Here is an 18488-nt window from a genome sequence, read left to right on the forward strand (position 1 = left end):
CACAACCTCCTTGGTGGAGGTTATTAATGGATTTTATGTAATATCTAGATCAGATCTTCAGCTTCTCATTTTTTGCTTTAGTATTTTTGCACTCAATAAATAATTTGCCCAGCACTCAAAAGAGAATTTCAGCAAACTTTGGGTAAATTATCCCAAAGAATTATCATAAAATGGCAGACAAAAAAGAGGTAGTTATCAAAAAAGATATCATTAAAACTGTCCTTTAAAATAGCATTGAAATATTACTAAAAGATCTGTTTTTTAATGGTAAAATTGCTTTCACTTGATAACCATGATTTACTTGAGTGACACTGCTATTTTAGTGACAGGACTTAATTGTGTTTCAATAGTTGTTGATGTTGTGTGCCTAACCAGAAAAGACATGACATCTTTGGACCATAAAATCTGCTTATTTTTGGTTCACTTGAATAGATTTTATGATCTGCAGCGAAGTTCTCAGCATACCCATAAAATGTCTAAAATACCACAAGTATTATGCCTAGTTTTTTCCACCCTGTCAGACATGTTCTTTTTGTTAGAAGTGTTACACACTTTTGTCTCCTCAGCCTATTTTAGGTCAGCAGGTCAGTTGTGCTCATGAAATGTAAGCAGATCTTTCTTACCCTGAAGCTGCTGTTGAATTGACTTATTTTCTTTTTTTTGCAATGGAGCAGAGTTTCACCAAGAAAAACTTCTTTGTTGTACAAGTGGAACAAGATGCTACATGTTTTGAAGCAGTAATTTATGCTGTTTAGGTTTTTTTTCTATGTGTCAAGCTGGATTTCTGCTTCTTCATCAAAGAGTTTCAGTGATACATCTGCAGGCGTAAGATTTTATTTACATTCCAGCATATGATTTGATGATGTTGTATTCGCAGGCCAGATTGGAGAGGATAAAGATGCATTCTCAGTTTTAGCTGATTTAGTCTTGGCACAGTGCAGGAGGCCATGATGCCTAATGCTTCTGCTTCCACTCATTTTGTGGAAGATTTCTCACACTCTTCAGTGAAAAGCCCAAAGCACCTGTGAGATCTAACATCCACCCCCTTATGTGTCTCTCCAGAGCAAGATGATTCTGAACTAAGACATTAAATATTAAGTGTGGTGAATCTTGGCTGGCAGAAGTCTTTCCATTGGCAGATGAGAAGCAGCAGTTAAGGTGTCAGGAGCTCATAACTAGGCTGTACACATGGTGTTATATGCTGCCAGGCTATTTCCTGGCTCAAACGGAGGGAAAGGTGGCATGTAAAGTGTGACCTATTGATCTGTAGCAATAGAAAAAAATGATGTGGTGTTAAAACATTTTCTGTTTACAATACAGTAAAAAAAAAAAAAAAACTTTTTCACAGTCCACTATTAGCTTTATTTGTACAGTATTGTGCTCTATATCGAAGAAACCAGAACATCAGCTTCATGTAATCCAATATACTAGCCTTACAATACACCCTCCCTTTGTGAAGCTTATCATATTCAGTTTTTGTTGAGACTATGCCAGAGAGCTGTTGATTCAACTCTTTGGTCTTTTTGAAGGCTGAATATTGTGTTGTTTGATTGACATAATCTAAAACCAGCTTCAAATTGAAACTGGTTGACCTTAAACACCTGTACTTTTCCTTTGCTCTTCATCCCTTTCCTTCTGTATTCTACCTACTACAAATGTACCGTGTCTTGTAATGAGAGTTATGCTGTGAAGGCCCAGCGGTAACTAGCTCATGTGTCACTATCATCTTACTGTGTTGTCATTTTCAATGGCACCCTGAAGTAAATACTGATTACTGTTGCAATTACAGTTGGCAGTGAAGCATCTGATGAATAGATGAGTCAACAAAACAACAGACTTAGTCTCAGGGGACCACTGCTTCTTTCCCATTCCCAACCAACAGTTGGCTTTGCTTGTGAGACCAAGATCATTCCCTAACCATAACCATATGTTTATTGTTCTAACCATGACCACACAGGTCCCCTAACTTTAATGGAATAGTCATTTTAACCAAACAATGATCTTTTTGCAAACCTAACCAAGTGGTTTTGTGCCTACACCTAACCAAAACCTTAACCATAGCATTGTGAGATCATAAACCGATTACTTTTTCAACAGTGATTTGTAATGTTTCTGAAGGTACAGTAAAATGATGTTGGTCTTCTGACATGGGATCAGAAAACAGTTCTATGTGTTGTTCAGACGGAACATATTTTATTGAATTTAGAGAACTTGTTGCTGATTGGGTTTAATTCTCCTCCGTTCCCTTTAAAACCCTGTTTCTGTCAGGCAGTTTGGTTTAGTTCGGTTCAGTTCGTTACACTTTAGGAAAGTAAATTTTTGCATTTTCATGATCGAAAGGACTTTCTGGATGGTACCTGTTGTTTCCCAACTGCTGGAAAAGTGAAGCTGGCCAATAACAACCCTGCCAACATTTAAGAATACTGCCCACAGTGGAAACGCAAAGCATGTCTTGCGTTTAGGTACAGATACAATGAGTTACGTACCGGTTCAAAGGGTACTATACTGAAAGTAATTTGGTTCAAATGAAGCTTTAGGATTTGGAGGAAAGAATTCCATAGATCTATTTGTCCATTTAGTCCGGTTCTGCTCCGACGTTTCTGCCTGTTAAAAGGACGTTTCTTCTTGCCACTGTCGCCAAGCGCTTGCTCAAGGGGGAAATCTTGGGTCTCTGTAAATAAATTAATCAAAGAGTATGGTCTACCCTGCTTAATTTTGGAAATTTTGGACAAGGAAAGACCTCACCCGACAAAAGGGCCTTTCACACTTCACTTAGCCCGGGACTATAAGCATTCTTAGCACCTTCTTTGTCCCAGGCTTGAGAGAGCTGTTAGCTTTCTAGCTGTCTAGCTGCTCCAGAGCAGGGTTAGCCCAGCGTTTGCAAGGTTATCAAAGTAGTCACGCGTCAGACTAATATCTAGTTGCATGTTCCAAAGGACATTTAATCCAGGGCTAGTCGAAGTGTAGTGTGAATCGTATAGCCCTGAGCTTAGGTTAACCCTAAGTCAACAATGTGTGTGTAAAAAGTCCCCGAGTTATCTCAGGGTCAACTCTCAGACCAAGGTTAAGGATTGTGAAAAATGATGAAATGAAAAATGCCCTAAAGTGTTGAGTGTGTGTCTTCTACCATGGCTGGTTATAGACACCATCAAGCTGATACAGATTTAAGAACACTGTTGGTTTGGTTGGTTCCCAAAGCCCAAGATGACATCCTTGAATGTCTTGTTTTGTCCACATCCCAAAGATATTTGGTTAAATGTCATCGAGGAGTATAGCAGAATCAACGTTGACAGCTAATCAGACTTTGTTGACTCTTTTCCCACCTTTTATAAAACCCGTCACATTACAAGATTGCCTCATAAAGGTTCACATAGAGAGGTATTTCATGACCTTTAGACATGCTGTCAAAGAATCCATCCTACAGCCTAACGTTCGTGGTATCTCAATATCCTGTGTTTTCATTTCTTTTTTCTGAGTCATCTGCTGCTTCCTCGGCAGACTGGCAGGCTTGGAATGAATAGAATCTCCGGGCTGGCTGATTTCCTCCTGCATCCTGTCATTGTTGGTAGACCTTCTTGCTTTTTTTATTGAAGTGACAGTAAAGGGTTTGGGCACTAAGACTGATGCCTGTTAAGGCAGAGGCCTGATGAAAAATGACAGATAATTGTGGAAAAGAAATTCTCTCAGGTGAAAGCAGATGTAGAATCTACAGTACTTGCGTCTTTTCTTTGTTGACTTGTAAGGTGATAACCATTATCAAGATGCTGCTGTGTTGTTTAGAAACAGAAGCCGGTATTGAAGTGGGCTCTTATCAAATGTCTCGTTTACCCACACACAGAACTATTGTCTGTACAGAAATTTAGCTTTGTAGACGTCATGTGTCAATATATCTTCTTAACATACGCAGAGCAAGTAGCATCAACCAACATCATTGTATTTTACAACTGCTGTTCATGTTGATAAAGGGATGCACATTACAAGCAATTTCTTTAATTGATAGTCAACTGCCCTAATAATTGATTAGTTGTTAAACATTTTTCCATCAGAAAACTGATGACGAAAACCACTGACGTGATTTATGTTTGATGGAAAAATAGGAGTTAGGAGTTAAAATAACAGATAAAGAGAACACTAAGTTACTTAAATGATAAATAAAATAAGACAAAGTAATGACTTCATTTTAATTGTGGAGTTCCCATCCGATGCTATTAAATGGCTAAAATGTAAAAATATTAGTTTGTATAGAATGTCTTTCTAATTATGTTTAATTGGTTGAATTCTGAAAGGCGATTTGTGATTAATCATTAACAAGTCTAGTTGGTATGTACATTTCTGGCCCTTCTGGTCCTGGTCTGTCTGACTCAGGATCAAGAAAGATTAACAGCTGAGAGCAACACATAGACTGCACCAATATTGACTTGGACTGTCTTATTTTTCTTCAAACCATGGCTGTCATGATGTCAGACTTTCACCACACGATTATTGTGGCCAAACAAATTCAGGATAACGGTTATCTCAATATCTATGCAAATTTGAACAAGTAATCAAAACAATCTTTAACTGTATTTACTGTGTGGTCTGTCTGTTTTTTGGCTAAAAAATGCCCTCTAAATACAAGTGTAGGAAGCTGGAGAGAGAGCCTGTAAACATAACTGTACAAATAAGTGTACAAAAAGAACCATTACTATCAACAACTTGATTAGTAGTGAAAAGGAAACCCGAAGGACTTATTTACACGATATCAATATTTCATTTTTTAATATCACGGTTATTGTGACTATTGTGTATATCACAACATCGCAACACCCCCACTTCAAACAAAAACAAATGTCATCAGAATAATTTATTTTATTCACACTCAACCTAAAGAGTATACAGTATGTGAGGAAGACATGACTATAGTAGTCAGCCTTTCCTCACAAGTGGCTACCTGTATGAGGACTACAGGTAGTCACTTGTGCTATTCTTGGTAATGAGTTGAAAAGGATCATTAAACTGAAGTACATAAGTAGTGTGCACTGAAGACAGCGCAGCAGAAAATGTCTAAATTTAGACACTGAAACAAAAAAGGAAGAAACTAATTGATCTGGGTTAGGGTTTAAAAACTGCCCACTTAGCCCAGTTCTCTTTTTATCATTTGTTGAGGGTGGTGTTTTTTTCTTCTACCTAATTAATAAAGCCCTGTTGCGCCATGTAATACACAGAGTTTTGAAACTAGATCTTAGTATGTTAGATAAACAAGAATGTTATAATAAGATTATAAGGATATAATACCTGGAAACCATTAAGAAAAACAGACCTATGTATATATGTTGGATGAGGATTAATTATATAAATTGATTAAAAGTTCAATTGAATTCTAGCAACATGGCTGCAATCTGCATTTTTTTTTAATAAAACCAAGGTCTGCTAAGCTCCTGACTACATTATGGTCCTTTTAACCTTGTGTCAAGTTGCCCTCTCCTAGTTTAATTTGAAAACAAAGGTCATGTTCGCTTCAAGGCCCCCACTCACAGTGGAATAACTTGCCTCAGGACAAGTCAAGGCAAGTCAAGGTGAACTCGTCTCTGATCTAGCTTTACATACAATACATTTGTGTAGATGATTGTTGTCCTATATGTCCCTTTTTCCATTTCCGTTGCCAGTATTACCTTTACTTTCTTGTCCTCGTTAAAGTCGGGTACTGTAACTGTTACTTCAGCAAATAGTTGTTCAAATTCTCATTATCAGTGTTAATGGCAATATATTTTGTCAGTACTATTTTTTTCATCCTCTCTCTTCTTGTTGCCACTCCTTCTTGTATCAAACTTTGGCAAGGAGGACGTTTTTTTGATGAGTTAAAAGACGTCATCAGCAGAAATTACAATGTTCATATCTCACTGTCTCAGCAAGCCACAGCCTGCTCGAATAGAAATCTCAAATCTTTTTTCTCCCCATGCTTCAGTGTGTATTCTGATATAAATCCTGTTTTAGTAGTGAGGATGCTATTGATTAAAGCATTATTTGTGTTCTGGATCAAAGACTGCCCGCTTACAGAAAAAAAGAAAACGGCTGCTTTTTAAAAAAAATTTTTTTCCAGCACTGTTGGTATTTTGAGCAATAATAGTCCCTCAACAGGAGCTGTGATATACATTTTTACTTAATTTATCAGGAATCTCAACCAAATCTACCTGCCTTAAACAACAAACAACAAAGGCAAAGGCAACAACAGAGGTGTTTGCTGTTTATTGACCACATTTTTCTCAGTCTGCTGTGGTTTTGCCTGACTAATCAGTAGACATTCCAAATCGTTAGACTGAACACCAAATCTTCTTACGTCAGTAATATCTGAAGGTGTAGGCTCAGTTTGCCTCTGGAAGGTGGTGAGCCTGAGAGAAACATTGTCAGAAATCTAGAAAAATGATAAATATGGTCACTTCATAAGATTGCAGTGTGTAAAAGGCCTCAAGGAGCAGGTTAGGGTTCGGGCAGGGCTGAGCAGGCCTGCTGCCTTTTTTGTTTAAGGCTGCGATTGTTTTGAAATGGCTTCTCAGTTTACCAAAGTGTCAGGCGTTAGGTTTCTCAGTCGTACATTCTTACGCTCTACTGTTCTATTGTGAATTGCTCAGTGCCTCAAGACTCAAACAGACCTTCCCAGTGTACGCTAAATATTGACCCAATGCCAGATAGTTTATCTGTTTATTCCCACTTTTTTATCAGAGTCAACAGCTTCCATCAAGAATCACTTCGCAAGGTCTCCAAACATTGACCTCTGTGCCACAGACTATTTTTAAATCCTGTTCACTGTGATTGTAGGAGGACTGTGCACTGTGTGTAGATGCACTGTGCAAACCAAGATTAAACTAGAGTCTTTGAACCTTTATCTCAATCATCTGTTCAAAGATTTTGATTGTATTCTGTAAGTTATTGCTTGAGGAGACACAGAGCCATCCCAGGACACTGACCAATATATTTCATGAACCTTTTCCCCTTTCATAATCATGAACAGTTTTCATCTTGTTATATTCCATGTGATCTGGCTGTGTTTTTAAAAGGAATAGTTTGACTTGTTGGAAAAAATATGTTCATTCACTCCTTGTCCTAGTGCTGATTAAAATTTTAAAAGTTATGCATTTAACCTTTAAGATAATGTAAGCATTGAGGGTTTGCTGAATGTGACTCACATGGATGTCAATTGATTACCCTCCAAGCTCCCGTTAGAGAAAAATTAGGTGTATATTAATATCAGCTCAAATTGTGTCTAACTTGAGTGGATAATAACACATTGGGTATGGAGTTAATCTGCAGACTTGTTGAGCCACGTTTTTAGTCTAGCGGCTTGCCGTAAACGCCTTGACTGTGTCATAACTCATACTATAAAATGGCCAAGCCTGCCTTACATGACATTGCACTTCCTGTGATGTGACTATTGCACATGCAAACATTGCAATGTCAATGCTAAAATGATATATTTTGCTTACGAGAGGACTGATGAAAACTACTATTTTTGTACAGATTTAACAAACAAGATATAACATGAAATAAGTGCGTTTGTGTGATGCTGGTTGGTAGATTTTATTACATTTGGTCAGAGCCTTCCAAGCTGTTTCCCGTTTTTTCCAGTCCTTGTGCTGAGCTAAACTAACTGGCTGCTGGCTGTAGCTTACTATTTACTGTAAAGACATAAAAACAAAACAGTTTTGTAATTATTCCTTTCCAGGTTCAGCCTTAATGTGGTTAGCATGGCAGCTTAGTGATGTCACACTGTGTAGTGTTTTCGTGCGTTATTGCCAAAGGCCCTTCCTGTTGCCTCAGCACAATTTTCCTGTGAGACAGACACAGAAATGCCTGTATTGGCTCACCAAGCTGTTATATTATACTATAGGTTGTTAATAATTATGTGTGTGTGTGTGTGTGTGTGTGTGTGTGTTTTGTCACCTCTGATTCAGAAGAAAACAGGCAGTCACACTAAGACTGCTTTCATTGGAAGCGTTGTGAGGAAGTTTAGTACGTTCCAGTAAAGCGTGGCATTTTTGGGCGAGTGTGCGTCTGTGTGTGAACTTGTGTGTGTGTGTGTGTAGTCCTCTGTAAATAGTTAGAATTCCACCGCTTTCTGAAGTCACGCTTTCATGTTAAGCTCAGTGTCTGTCTCGTCTTTTGGAGTCCATGGGTAAACACAGAGCCAAATGTAGATGTGCTGTAGAGCATTATCTGAACCAGAATTTGACTGTTTTTTTCCCCAGTTGCTTTCACTTCCAGATTAAGCACACTAACACTGACTCTGTTGCAGTGCTGTGGCTGTGAGCTGGGTGGTTTGGCCCTCACAGGAGCCTCAGTGGGCTGTTTTGTAAAGTTAGGATAGTGGTGGTTGTTCATTGAAAGCAAGTCATGTACACTGATGCCTGGAGGTCATTCCTGATCACTTCAGGGATTAGCTGGACTGAAAGAGCTACATGCCACAAACTCTTAGCCCGCGGTGACACAAATGACTTAGCCTGATATAAAGACCGGCTGACCTTAACTTTCACCAACGACTGTGAGACTCAAAGATTATTGGGATGCTGGGAGTTATTGCTGAAATCGAAAATCTTTATATTTCTGAGAAAAAAAAGTGAGAACAACTGCCTCTACCAGTCTTCATTATTCAGGATTGACCTAACTACAACACTTTATATAAAATATCTATGGATCTACTAGGGTTGCACAATTAACCATAACATTATCAAAATTTGCAATATGGCCAAGTGCATGATCCAAATTGCACAAGTTACCTTTTTTTTGATAAATGTGTTTTAAAAACAGATGCCCTTGCCTACAAATCTTAACATATTATATTATAAATATACATAAACATATTTGTTTGGTACAGACCGCAACTGATATTACATCATCTCATGATTGCTGTATTTTTTTAAATGAAAATGAAAATTGTGATGTGATTGTGAAAATTGTGCAGCCTTATTTTCCAACATACTTAAACACCTCATTCGCTTTTGGCTTTTAATTGTAGGCTACATAAGGAAAGGTCAGGTCAGGGAATATAAATTGATATTGTGAGCATTGTTTAATCCAGTAGATTCTGTAAGTATTCTTGTAAGATTACCAATGGCCTAAGCAGTATTTACTGTAAGTGATTAAAGCTAGAAAAACGCTCAAGGTAGAGATATTGACTTATGGTCAATCGATTATCATGCAAGCCCATTTAAAGGTCCAGTGTATAGGATTCAGTGGCATTTAATGGTGTGGTTGCAGATGATTGTAACCAACTGAACACCCCTTTTCCTACCCTCTCCTATGGTAGCCACTAAAAATGCAAAAAAACATGAAAGTCCCTCTCTGGAACCAGTCTTTGGTAATTCCTGGGCTACTGTAAAATCATAGCGATTCTTAACTTTAGGTGATTATACACTCATGAAAACCATGTTTTCCTGCTGCTAAATTCCCCTAACGCCTACCCACTGCAGCTTTAAGTGTTCCTGTATGATGTCACCAGCCTAAGCAGCCTTTACTGTTGTAAACTGATGTTCAAGTCAAATAATGCTCAAGGTAGAAATGTTTGCCTATGGTCAATGCAAGCTCATTTAGGACTGAAAATGTAATTGTTTTAGAGATGATTTCCTAATATTCACTGATCATTTGGACTCCATCTTCTGACTTGTTTTCAGAGGTTGCTGTTGCTGTAAACGATCAAATGTTGCGACCAATATTCATTGGTACAAGAGGATCAGACTGGCACAATGACTGATTTCACACGTCCTCTCTGCTAAAGTGTGGTAATTCTCATATGTTTCTTCATCAGACCAACATTTTATCAAATACAGCGATGTTGTCATGCTCGTTCCTGAATCCATCAACTGTTTAAATGTACTTCCAGTTACAATGGGTGTCATTGTGCAGTAGGCTGGCAGGCAACCACTGTAAGACCTCTATTTCAACATATTTGAGTCATCATGTCTGGTGTAAACATTTGGATTATCGACAGCGTCTGCAGTCAAAACGAAAGTTGTGCGACCTGTATTACAGTTGTAGCTGATATTATGTTAGGAGGCAATTCTTGTATTTGTTTATAGAGGTCAACCGATCAGTTGATTTGGCCGATTATGGAATGGAGTACGTTACCATTTTGCATGGAGGATATGGAAAATATCTGTTTGCGTGTGATTGACTCCTGATAATATAAAGTAAACAAATTGACACATACTTTGGTGACTGCTGTACGTTAATGTTAGATATACAGCAGCCATACATGCACGACAGACTTTAATTAATGTCATGTTTTTCAATGTAGACTAAGAGAGACTGACGTTACATCAGATATATTTTTTTCATAAAGTAATTCTCCACTCCATAAAATACCTTCCACGCATTACTCTGGAGATAAGGGTTACAAAATATGGCCTAACGTTAAATCTTTGCGGTCCAGGGGTAACGCTAAACGTTGGAACATGAAATTGCACACTTTAGGATGCTCCTTACCCCAGGAATACGCACAAACATTAATGGTTTGTAAGACTGGCAATTAACACTGTAACGAGACACGCAACAGAAGTAATACTGGCCAGTTCAGCCACAGAACAGTGCATTGTCCATTGTAAATAGAACAGATTCCAACAAAGTAATCCACTAAATCACACATTTCCAGATCTTGTGTCTTGATATCAAACAGACAGCTACTGCTAGCTTTTCAGTGGAGATTAAAGACTGTGTCCTGCACATCTTTAGTTACTCTATTTTACTAACGTTACAAAGCCCGAGTTTTACTGTAACTTATCACTGAGAGGGTGGGAGGGACTAGGGGGAGAGAGAGGGCCCTTATGTTTAGTTCAACAGTTCTAATAAAGTTAATAGTAAAGATTTTTTCAATTGCGACAGTGTTGCATTAAAAAAAACAAAAAAAAAACATTAAAACTTTTTTTTTTTTTTTAAGTATCAGCCGATTAATGGGCTGTCAGCTTTTTCCTTCTCCCAACTATCATTATTAAATCTGCCTTTAAAAATCCATTATCGGTTGACCTCTATTTGTTTATGCAGAGTAAAATATGTAGGTCAGACTCTGACACATACCACAAGGAGCTTTTAATTGGTTATGAAATGGTCTCAATGAATAGACTTTAATACTGATGCCTCTGGTGACCTAAATGAGAAAACAAGACCATTAGCAAAAAGATTGGCTATTTTCTATGTAATAATTATGTTTATTCGTAATGGCTGTCATCAGGTGGGATTCCCCATTGATAACTCAAGCTTTCTCAACAAAATAACTTTTACTGAAATGTAGGATTAAAAATAGCCAAGATGTATGAACGGTTACTACAAGATTTATCACCTGATCGCTATACATCTAGCAAATAGCTGTAGAATAAAGAAAAATAAAATTAAAATATGTTGTGTCTTTCTTTCTGCCTTCAAAACAAATGCTCATGCTAGGAAGATCAAGATCTTTTCAACAGGAGGTAGTTGTCCTTATGCCGCGTTTGTCCATGGGGGTCACAAAATCAACCACAAATGAAAGTTCCTTATAGCTGCTTTAAGCTGTATGAAGAGCTCTGTATTGATCGCCAATTAAGTTATATAAAACCCTCATTGCTCTAACCCAGATAATCTGATTTGAATATGACTCGTAACCTGGGACTATGAAGGTGATGAAATCTTTAACAGCAAACACTTTACAATAAGGTTTCACAATTCATGGCCCCAGGAATGCAACAGCAATAAATGATGCATGGTTCATATATGAGAAATCAAGAAATCATGTTTATCATTGCTAAGAAATGGTGCAAGGTATATTTCAGTTTATATATAATTAATTTATGAACATTAAAGCATCAAATAGTGCCCACATGTGTCGGCAGCGTTTCAGACAGGCCATGCATTATTTCACATGTGATCACATTAGCTCCAATAGGCCTACGACAATAAACAAATTGATGTCACTGGTGTTACAAGTTTTGGTTTCTCTTGCATGTGGTCTTTTTTTCCCATCTGCTGCTTGTCACTTAACAGATGTTTATAACAGCAGAAGTAACGCCCACTGGATGTTTTTACTTGCTCATACGCTCACCCAACCTTCACGTCATATCATCACGCCATTTTCATAGTGAGAATGCTTCTTTGACAAGTTCCTCCAGCTTGTAAATGTGCACTCAAGTTTATTAGGTACACCTAGCTGGAGATAGTGCAGTCTTGCACAACAGTCCTGCAATGAATCCTGTAAGTTTTCAGTTACTTTTCTTTGTCATTTATGTAGTAAATTAAGAGTCTTTGGGTTTTGGATAAAATAAGCAATTTGAAGACGTTACTATGAACATTAAAAAAAAAAAATGCATTTCAGAGACTAAACAATCACTAGATTAATCATGAAAATAATATATAAATCTATATAATCGTTAGTTGCAGTGCTTTTAAAAATGTAGTTATGATAATCAACTCAATAAGTCAGACAAGCTTAAGTTTGTGTCACTTAAAGCAGCAACAGTGAACCTTTTTTTGTTAATACTCTCAGCCCCTGTGGACAAAATAGGTATGAACACCACCACCTCCTGTCATAAAGATCTTGATATGGCTAGCCAGTGCATTTGTTTTGAAAGCAAGTGAAAGAAAAGCATTAATAATACTGTTGTTCTTTTTTAAACACATTTTTTTCTTTTTGCGAGCATGTTATGCACCCCAGTAAAGTGTACAAGTTTGTGACAGAAATCCCAAATTGATGTTAATTAGTTAATGTACAATAAAAGTGACAACTATCATGACAAAAAAATATGATGAAGCAAGACCCGCTCTTGGCTTCACCAGTACAATGGTGGGTGACAAAGAGAGACCCCAGTGTGTTGTGTGTCAACAAGACGCCACCTGGAGACTAAACTCTCAATTTCAGATTCATGATGCAGCGTCACTTTTAATGATTCCACTGTAAAGTTTTTCAGCAAGATGTCACACTGAAGTTGCAGTTTTGTATTAATTATAGACAATGTTTGAACAGTGTCTCTTTGTGGCTATGTAAAATTTAAAAACAGTAACATGACAATGGTGAAACAAAGTCAGCTTTGGTTTAGTGCTGTTCATTTTCCAGAAAGTGTTTAGTAATCAATCCATTGCAGCCAGTTAAAAACTAAGTAACTTATTAGTTACATCTAGCAGAAAAACTCAATTTGTAGCTCGAATATTTATTATTATTATTATTATTATTATTACCAGATTAGTGTTATACCATACACTAATTGTTGCATTCGATTCAGAAGAGTCATGCATTAGCTATGTATTAATTAAGCATGAACTGTATAAGGTGTATTATTTGGGGCAGTAGCGTTATCCCTGAAGTGTGGGTGGTGACAATTACAATAACTTGTGGTGATGATTCATATTTTTTCTCACAGTGATGTTTATGTAACACCCTTCAGTGTTAATGCCCAGTTCTTCATTCAAGTTTGGATAATGCTGTGTTATTTTCTAGTTTTCTCCACATTATCTCACGCGAGACGCAAAAGCTTTAAAGACTTGTCCCCTGATCTGTGTTGCTATGGAGTCTCTGGCAGCCTTCATGTAGGCTTGGCTGTAAACATTTCAGGGTTGTTGTACATGGTTTGCTGCAGGTGCCAGCGCCTTCTCCTTCTCTTTGTCCAAATGTTCTGTCAAGGTGAGCTTAATCTTATCTTCCCCATCACTTTTTGTTCAGCTGTACTTTTTCAAGTTGAGTAATATAATATCTACGTAGGTTGGATTTTTTTCAGCATAGTTAGGTTCTTCTGTTGCTTAATTTCTGCTTGACAGGATTCCACATGAATATCCCACGAACCTGTTGAGCAAGTTGAAGTACAGAAAAGGGTCTGGGAGCACAGTAAACAAGACAGAGAGAGGGAGGGAGGTAGATGGAGTGGAGGAGGGGGACAGAAGGGGAGTTAAATCAGTCACTCAGCCAAAAAACCAGTGCCACGCCCCAGGTGCCAGGGCTAGTAAGAGCAAGCAGCAGGAATGTGAGGGAAATGAATGGGAGTGTAAGTCCTGCCATTCACATGGTGAGTGCTTTCTTTTTTCACCTTTAGGCTGCACGACGTACCATGTAAACATATCACAAGGTATGGTGAGGGTATAAAGAGCAGAAATATTTGACTGTTGGCTCCAAAAATATCTAACTTTATGCAGGAAGTCTGACGTGAAACTTGGATTGTATGTGGTTTTGTCAGCTATTCTTTGTTTACATTGAACGTGAGTGCAAACTAAATATGTGAAGCAGTTAATGAGGGTAGCCACAGTGTATTAATAGTATGAGTAGACCTGATCAAAACCACATGAGCGTGACGTGAACATATTCGGTCAGGCTTTTAATCTGTTATTATGATGATCACAGACGGACAGAAAATGAAAGGTTTTCCTCAGTGGTCTGCACAACACGTCTGTGGTCTAAAGTTAAAATCAAAACATCACGTGGTGTGTGGGAGTCAGTTTATTTCCCAGCTAACGAGGCTGACCTTTTTTTAATTTTTTTGATCTTCTCCTGTGTGAAAGGAACAGTGTTTTTGTCACACGTGAATAAAGAATCGCACTCTGTCTGCTTACGAGGAAACAAATATGCGGCGAAATAAGACGTTTTTTTCAGTCTTTAAAAACGTCAAGGAAGTGTGGAAACACTTTGAACAGTCCAACCAGTGATTCGAGACTGCCGCTCTGAGAGAAGAGTACATATTTTCTGTCTGTGCGGTTGGCAATCTGTTTACTGGAAGGGTTGCTCACTCAGAGCACATGTTGCTGCATGTGCAGTCAGCCAGTGAGCCCCAAGAAGACTGTAGAGTTAAGTGTAAATGCAGGGGCAGAGAAAGTGTTTTTGTGGAGGTGGTGGGGGTCTGTTTGTGTGCATGTGCATGCATGTGGGTCTGTGATTTTGTTTTGAGAACTTAGCAAATAACCAGTAAAACCACACTAGAATCCTGTGTGTACGTGTGGTTCAGTGCAAGTTATATGAGTTTGCTGAGTCCAGATTTAAGCTCCCTTTCTGGGAACCAGCATTCCCTGCTCCTCTACAGCGAGCTGTAAGAGACTGGAGGGCTTTGGGAATGAAGAGGCATGGGCTGGTTTCAGTATGTCCCAGGTTTGTCTATTGTACACAGTGAGTGGTAACAATGGGAGGGTTAAGTATCTGATATACACACCAAACCCTGGGACTCAGCTGCAAGTAATTAAAGCTGGCAGTTGGCAGAGAAGAGAGTCAGGCGACTGTAATGGCCGCTCTAAGTTCATACCATAATATTTGGATGATGAATCAGGCTGCTAGTAAAAGTGTTGTCATGCTGTTGACCCAAGGCTTTCTCCCCTCCCTGTGTCCTGTTGGCCCTGAGGGAGGCATAGAGAGAAGAGAAAAAAGGCTTTGTACGACCCTGCTGCCTGTTTGTAATGAGATCTAATGTTTATTTGGGATGCTGCAGCTTTTGTTTTTACTTAAGTAGTCTCATCAATTTGTTTCCCACTTTATTTGGTGTTCCTCAAGATGTATGCAAAGCCCTGTGTCAGCATTTTATCTGAAATGAACTTCACAATCTTGAAAGAGGGATCGCATAATCCATCAACCACTTACTTGTTTATGGAAAGTTTGCTAGGCACAAAAATGTCACAAAAAGGGCCACAATTAATCTGTTTTTTTATTATTGATTAGTCTGCTTGATTATTTAATATCAGCTTATAGTTTGGCTTTAAAAGATGAGAAAATATTGAAAAATGTTCATCACATTTTCCTTGGGTCCTAAAAGATGACATCAAATATCTTGTTTGTTCTGAACAGCAATCCAAACTTTAAATATACTGATTTGTAAATTTAAGAAAGAAACAAAAAACAAACTTAATGTTAAACAAAGAAAAAGTACAAATCTGACACAAGAGAAAAGAGAAAAAATAACTTCATCAACTAATTGTTGCTGCTCTAGACGCATGCCTTAGAGGTGAACTCAACCAATAAGAGTAAAAGAAATCCGATATCAATATATCTGCTAATAAAAATATACATACACATTTTTTGCATTGATCCCCGAATCAAACACTTGAAACAAATGATGGCAGGATATTTCCTGAAAAAATGTTGGCAGACTGATACATAAGTCAGGCTCTAGTTCAAAGACTTTTGTGGGAGCTGCAAGAAATCTAATCAATTGCCTCAACTTATGTCACTTGAGTCTGTGTTGGTGGGTCTGAAGACTACAAGTTTGAAAGTTGAGGTTAGAAAACTTGAACTCCAATTCTCTGCTTTGGACTACTAGCATAACACTCTTGAATCTCTGATTGAACTGTTGGTGGCTGAGTTGCATTGTGGGTAATGTGAGTGCCAGGGGTTGACGAGGAGGAACAGTGTGGAGAATAGAAAAGACAATATCTCTGATCCTTCTGCATTGATTTTGGTCTTTTAACTGTCTTTTATGAGTCCTACAGTGCTAAATGAGTACAATACTAAACCAGAACAGGTGTGGCTGAAATTTATTGTTGTTTTAACTGGCAAATGTTGACATAACCTCATTAAATCGCGATGTGCGCTATGTGAATAAAGCCAACTTGATGGCTGTGCTGATTGGACGAATTACTTGACATGGCTCTTCCTTTGGTGACATATTGTTAACAATTCAACCTGAGTTATAGCTGCCAACACAGTGGATGAGGAGCTTGTGCCAAAAAGAAGTGTCTTTAATGCAACAGTGTGGCATAATTCTTGCATACGTGCAGCCAGCAGCAGAGTACATAAGAGAGGTGTAAACCCATTTGTCATCTTAAGTGAGGCTGAAGTTATCATACATTGATCTCATAGGCTAAGCTCTGTACCGCGGGTATTCTCTTGTCCTTTATGAGATTGCGTATTCCCCAGTTATTTATCAGATTTGTTGCTGATCAGTTTGTGGGTATGTTCTTACAACTGTTCTAGAGTTGTGATAGTTGTGATGTGAAATTGCTGTACAACAAGTAGCACTGGTTACAACATCAACATAGAATCAGATTAAATGGAGAATTGTCATGTATAAGGAAAGCATGACTCAAAACAACAAGAAATCATGTAAGTTTTATATTTCCTGTTTAGAACAAAGTGGTCAGTCAGCTGACACGTGATTCTCATTTTACCAACAAAAGCTCTTGAGTTCCTGTTAATATGTCACCTTATCAGTTTTTTTACGTGTTCCCTCTTCCTCTCTCGACAGAGACAGCGTATGACCTTCTTCCCAGAGAGCTACAGTTCCTTTCCTCCAATCAGCACAAGTCAAAAGTCATGAGTCAAAAGAGCGGTGGAGAGGCAGGGCCTCCCCCTTCAGCGGCTCTAGCCTCAGGTAGGATTCTGCTCCTCCTATCTTTATTTCTCCTCTGCGAGCTGGACTGATAATGCCCCACCTCCAAAATACAATTTTTATAACAGTCCTGTACCTGCGGGCAAACAAACACCTGTATATGGCAGGAAAGCACGTCAGACAACCAGCCTGCTGCTCTGTGATCCTGACACATCAGTCCTAAAAACATTTAACTACTTAATAAAGAAGTTATGTGAGTGGAGTTTAGTACACTGAACATCTCTCTGTAACCGCTGATAGACTGTTCAGTAATTGGTCGAGGAGATTGTTGTTGATACTTGTGATCTCCTTATGTTGAGGTCTCTTGCAGCAACAAAATGTTGAAATGTAGGTCACGTATTTCAGGTTAAGATAGTATTTAGAGCTCTCTGCATTTTCCAAACTTTTTGTTTTCTGCGATACAGATTATAAAATAGATTAATAGTTTAAACCGTTTACAGTACACAGTAATGATGAGAGAGCCCAACAAAGCTTATTATTTCACAGTGTTGCAAACTCAGAACAACATACTTGTTTTTTTAACAGTTTTATTCACTGTTTTAGAGAATTAGGAAGCTTTGAGTGGCTGTAATCATCTTGTTGACCATTTTGCACTACCAATGTTGAGCTGTTGTTCACAGCGGATAAATAAGATATACAGTTAACTGCTAATTACTGAATAATTAAAGATTTCAAAAGGAAATTAATGAAACATCTTGATCATTATACTTGCAATGTAGAAAGATGGAAAAGGATCACTTCACAACACTATAGTTTGGTGCACTTTAGATGAGCCACAGATGTTTTGTTGGATGTGTGACGATTACACAGTATTTCCTTGAAACAGATGTTTTACTAGTCATTCGAAAAAGTTCCGCATTTCACCAGAGTGCTGCAGGGATGAGGTATTATTGTAGGCTAACCCGGAAGTTAGCATCAGCTGGTTTCCCCCAGCAACAAGGCTATGGGATTTTGAACTGGATTTTGGATTATTGCGACATAAATGAAATCCCCAGAAGTAAAACGCGTTAAACTATTAAATGAACTACACTGCGGTTGCATGACTTTAATGTCACCAACACTATACTATACACATTTTACTATAAATTAATCAATCTACAAGTTATAAAGTTAGGGTAAGAATAGTTTGTAACTAAAGTTGGCCTGTGAAGACAGACTAGTGAGTAGATGAGTCTCTGTGTGCGGCCTGATGACGTTTAA

The 18488-nt window shown here is 38.1% G+C and overlaps 1 protein-coding gene across 3 annotated transcripts in view; it reads left to right on the top strand.

The window, feature by feature from the left end:
* nfat5b (nuclear factor of activated T cells 5b) overlaps positions 1-18488 on the top strand; it is a 40513-nt gene that overhangs the window by 4895 nt on the left and 17130 nt on the right. For 2 of the 3 annotated variants that reach the window (XM_084358644.1, XM_084358645.1), the window contains exon 2: positions 17145-17270. In XM_084358644.1, the coding sequence (XP_084214770.1) occupies positions 17145-17270 (126 nt within the window). Of the gene's footprint in view, positions 1-17144; positions 17271-18488 lie in introns of those variants that run through there. The other variant, XM_084358646.1, reaches the window with a different exon arrangement.

This window comes from Pagrus pagrus (assembly GCF_965226575.1).
Source record: "Pagrus pagrus genome assembly, chromosome: 1".
NCBI classification, from domain to species: Eukaryota; Metazoa; Chordata; class Actinopteri; order Spariformes; family Sparidae; genus Pagrus; species Pagrus pagrus.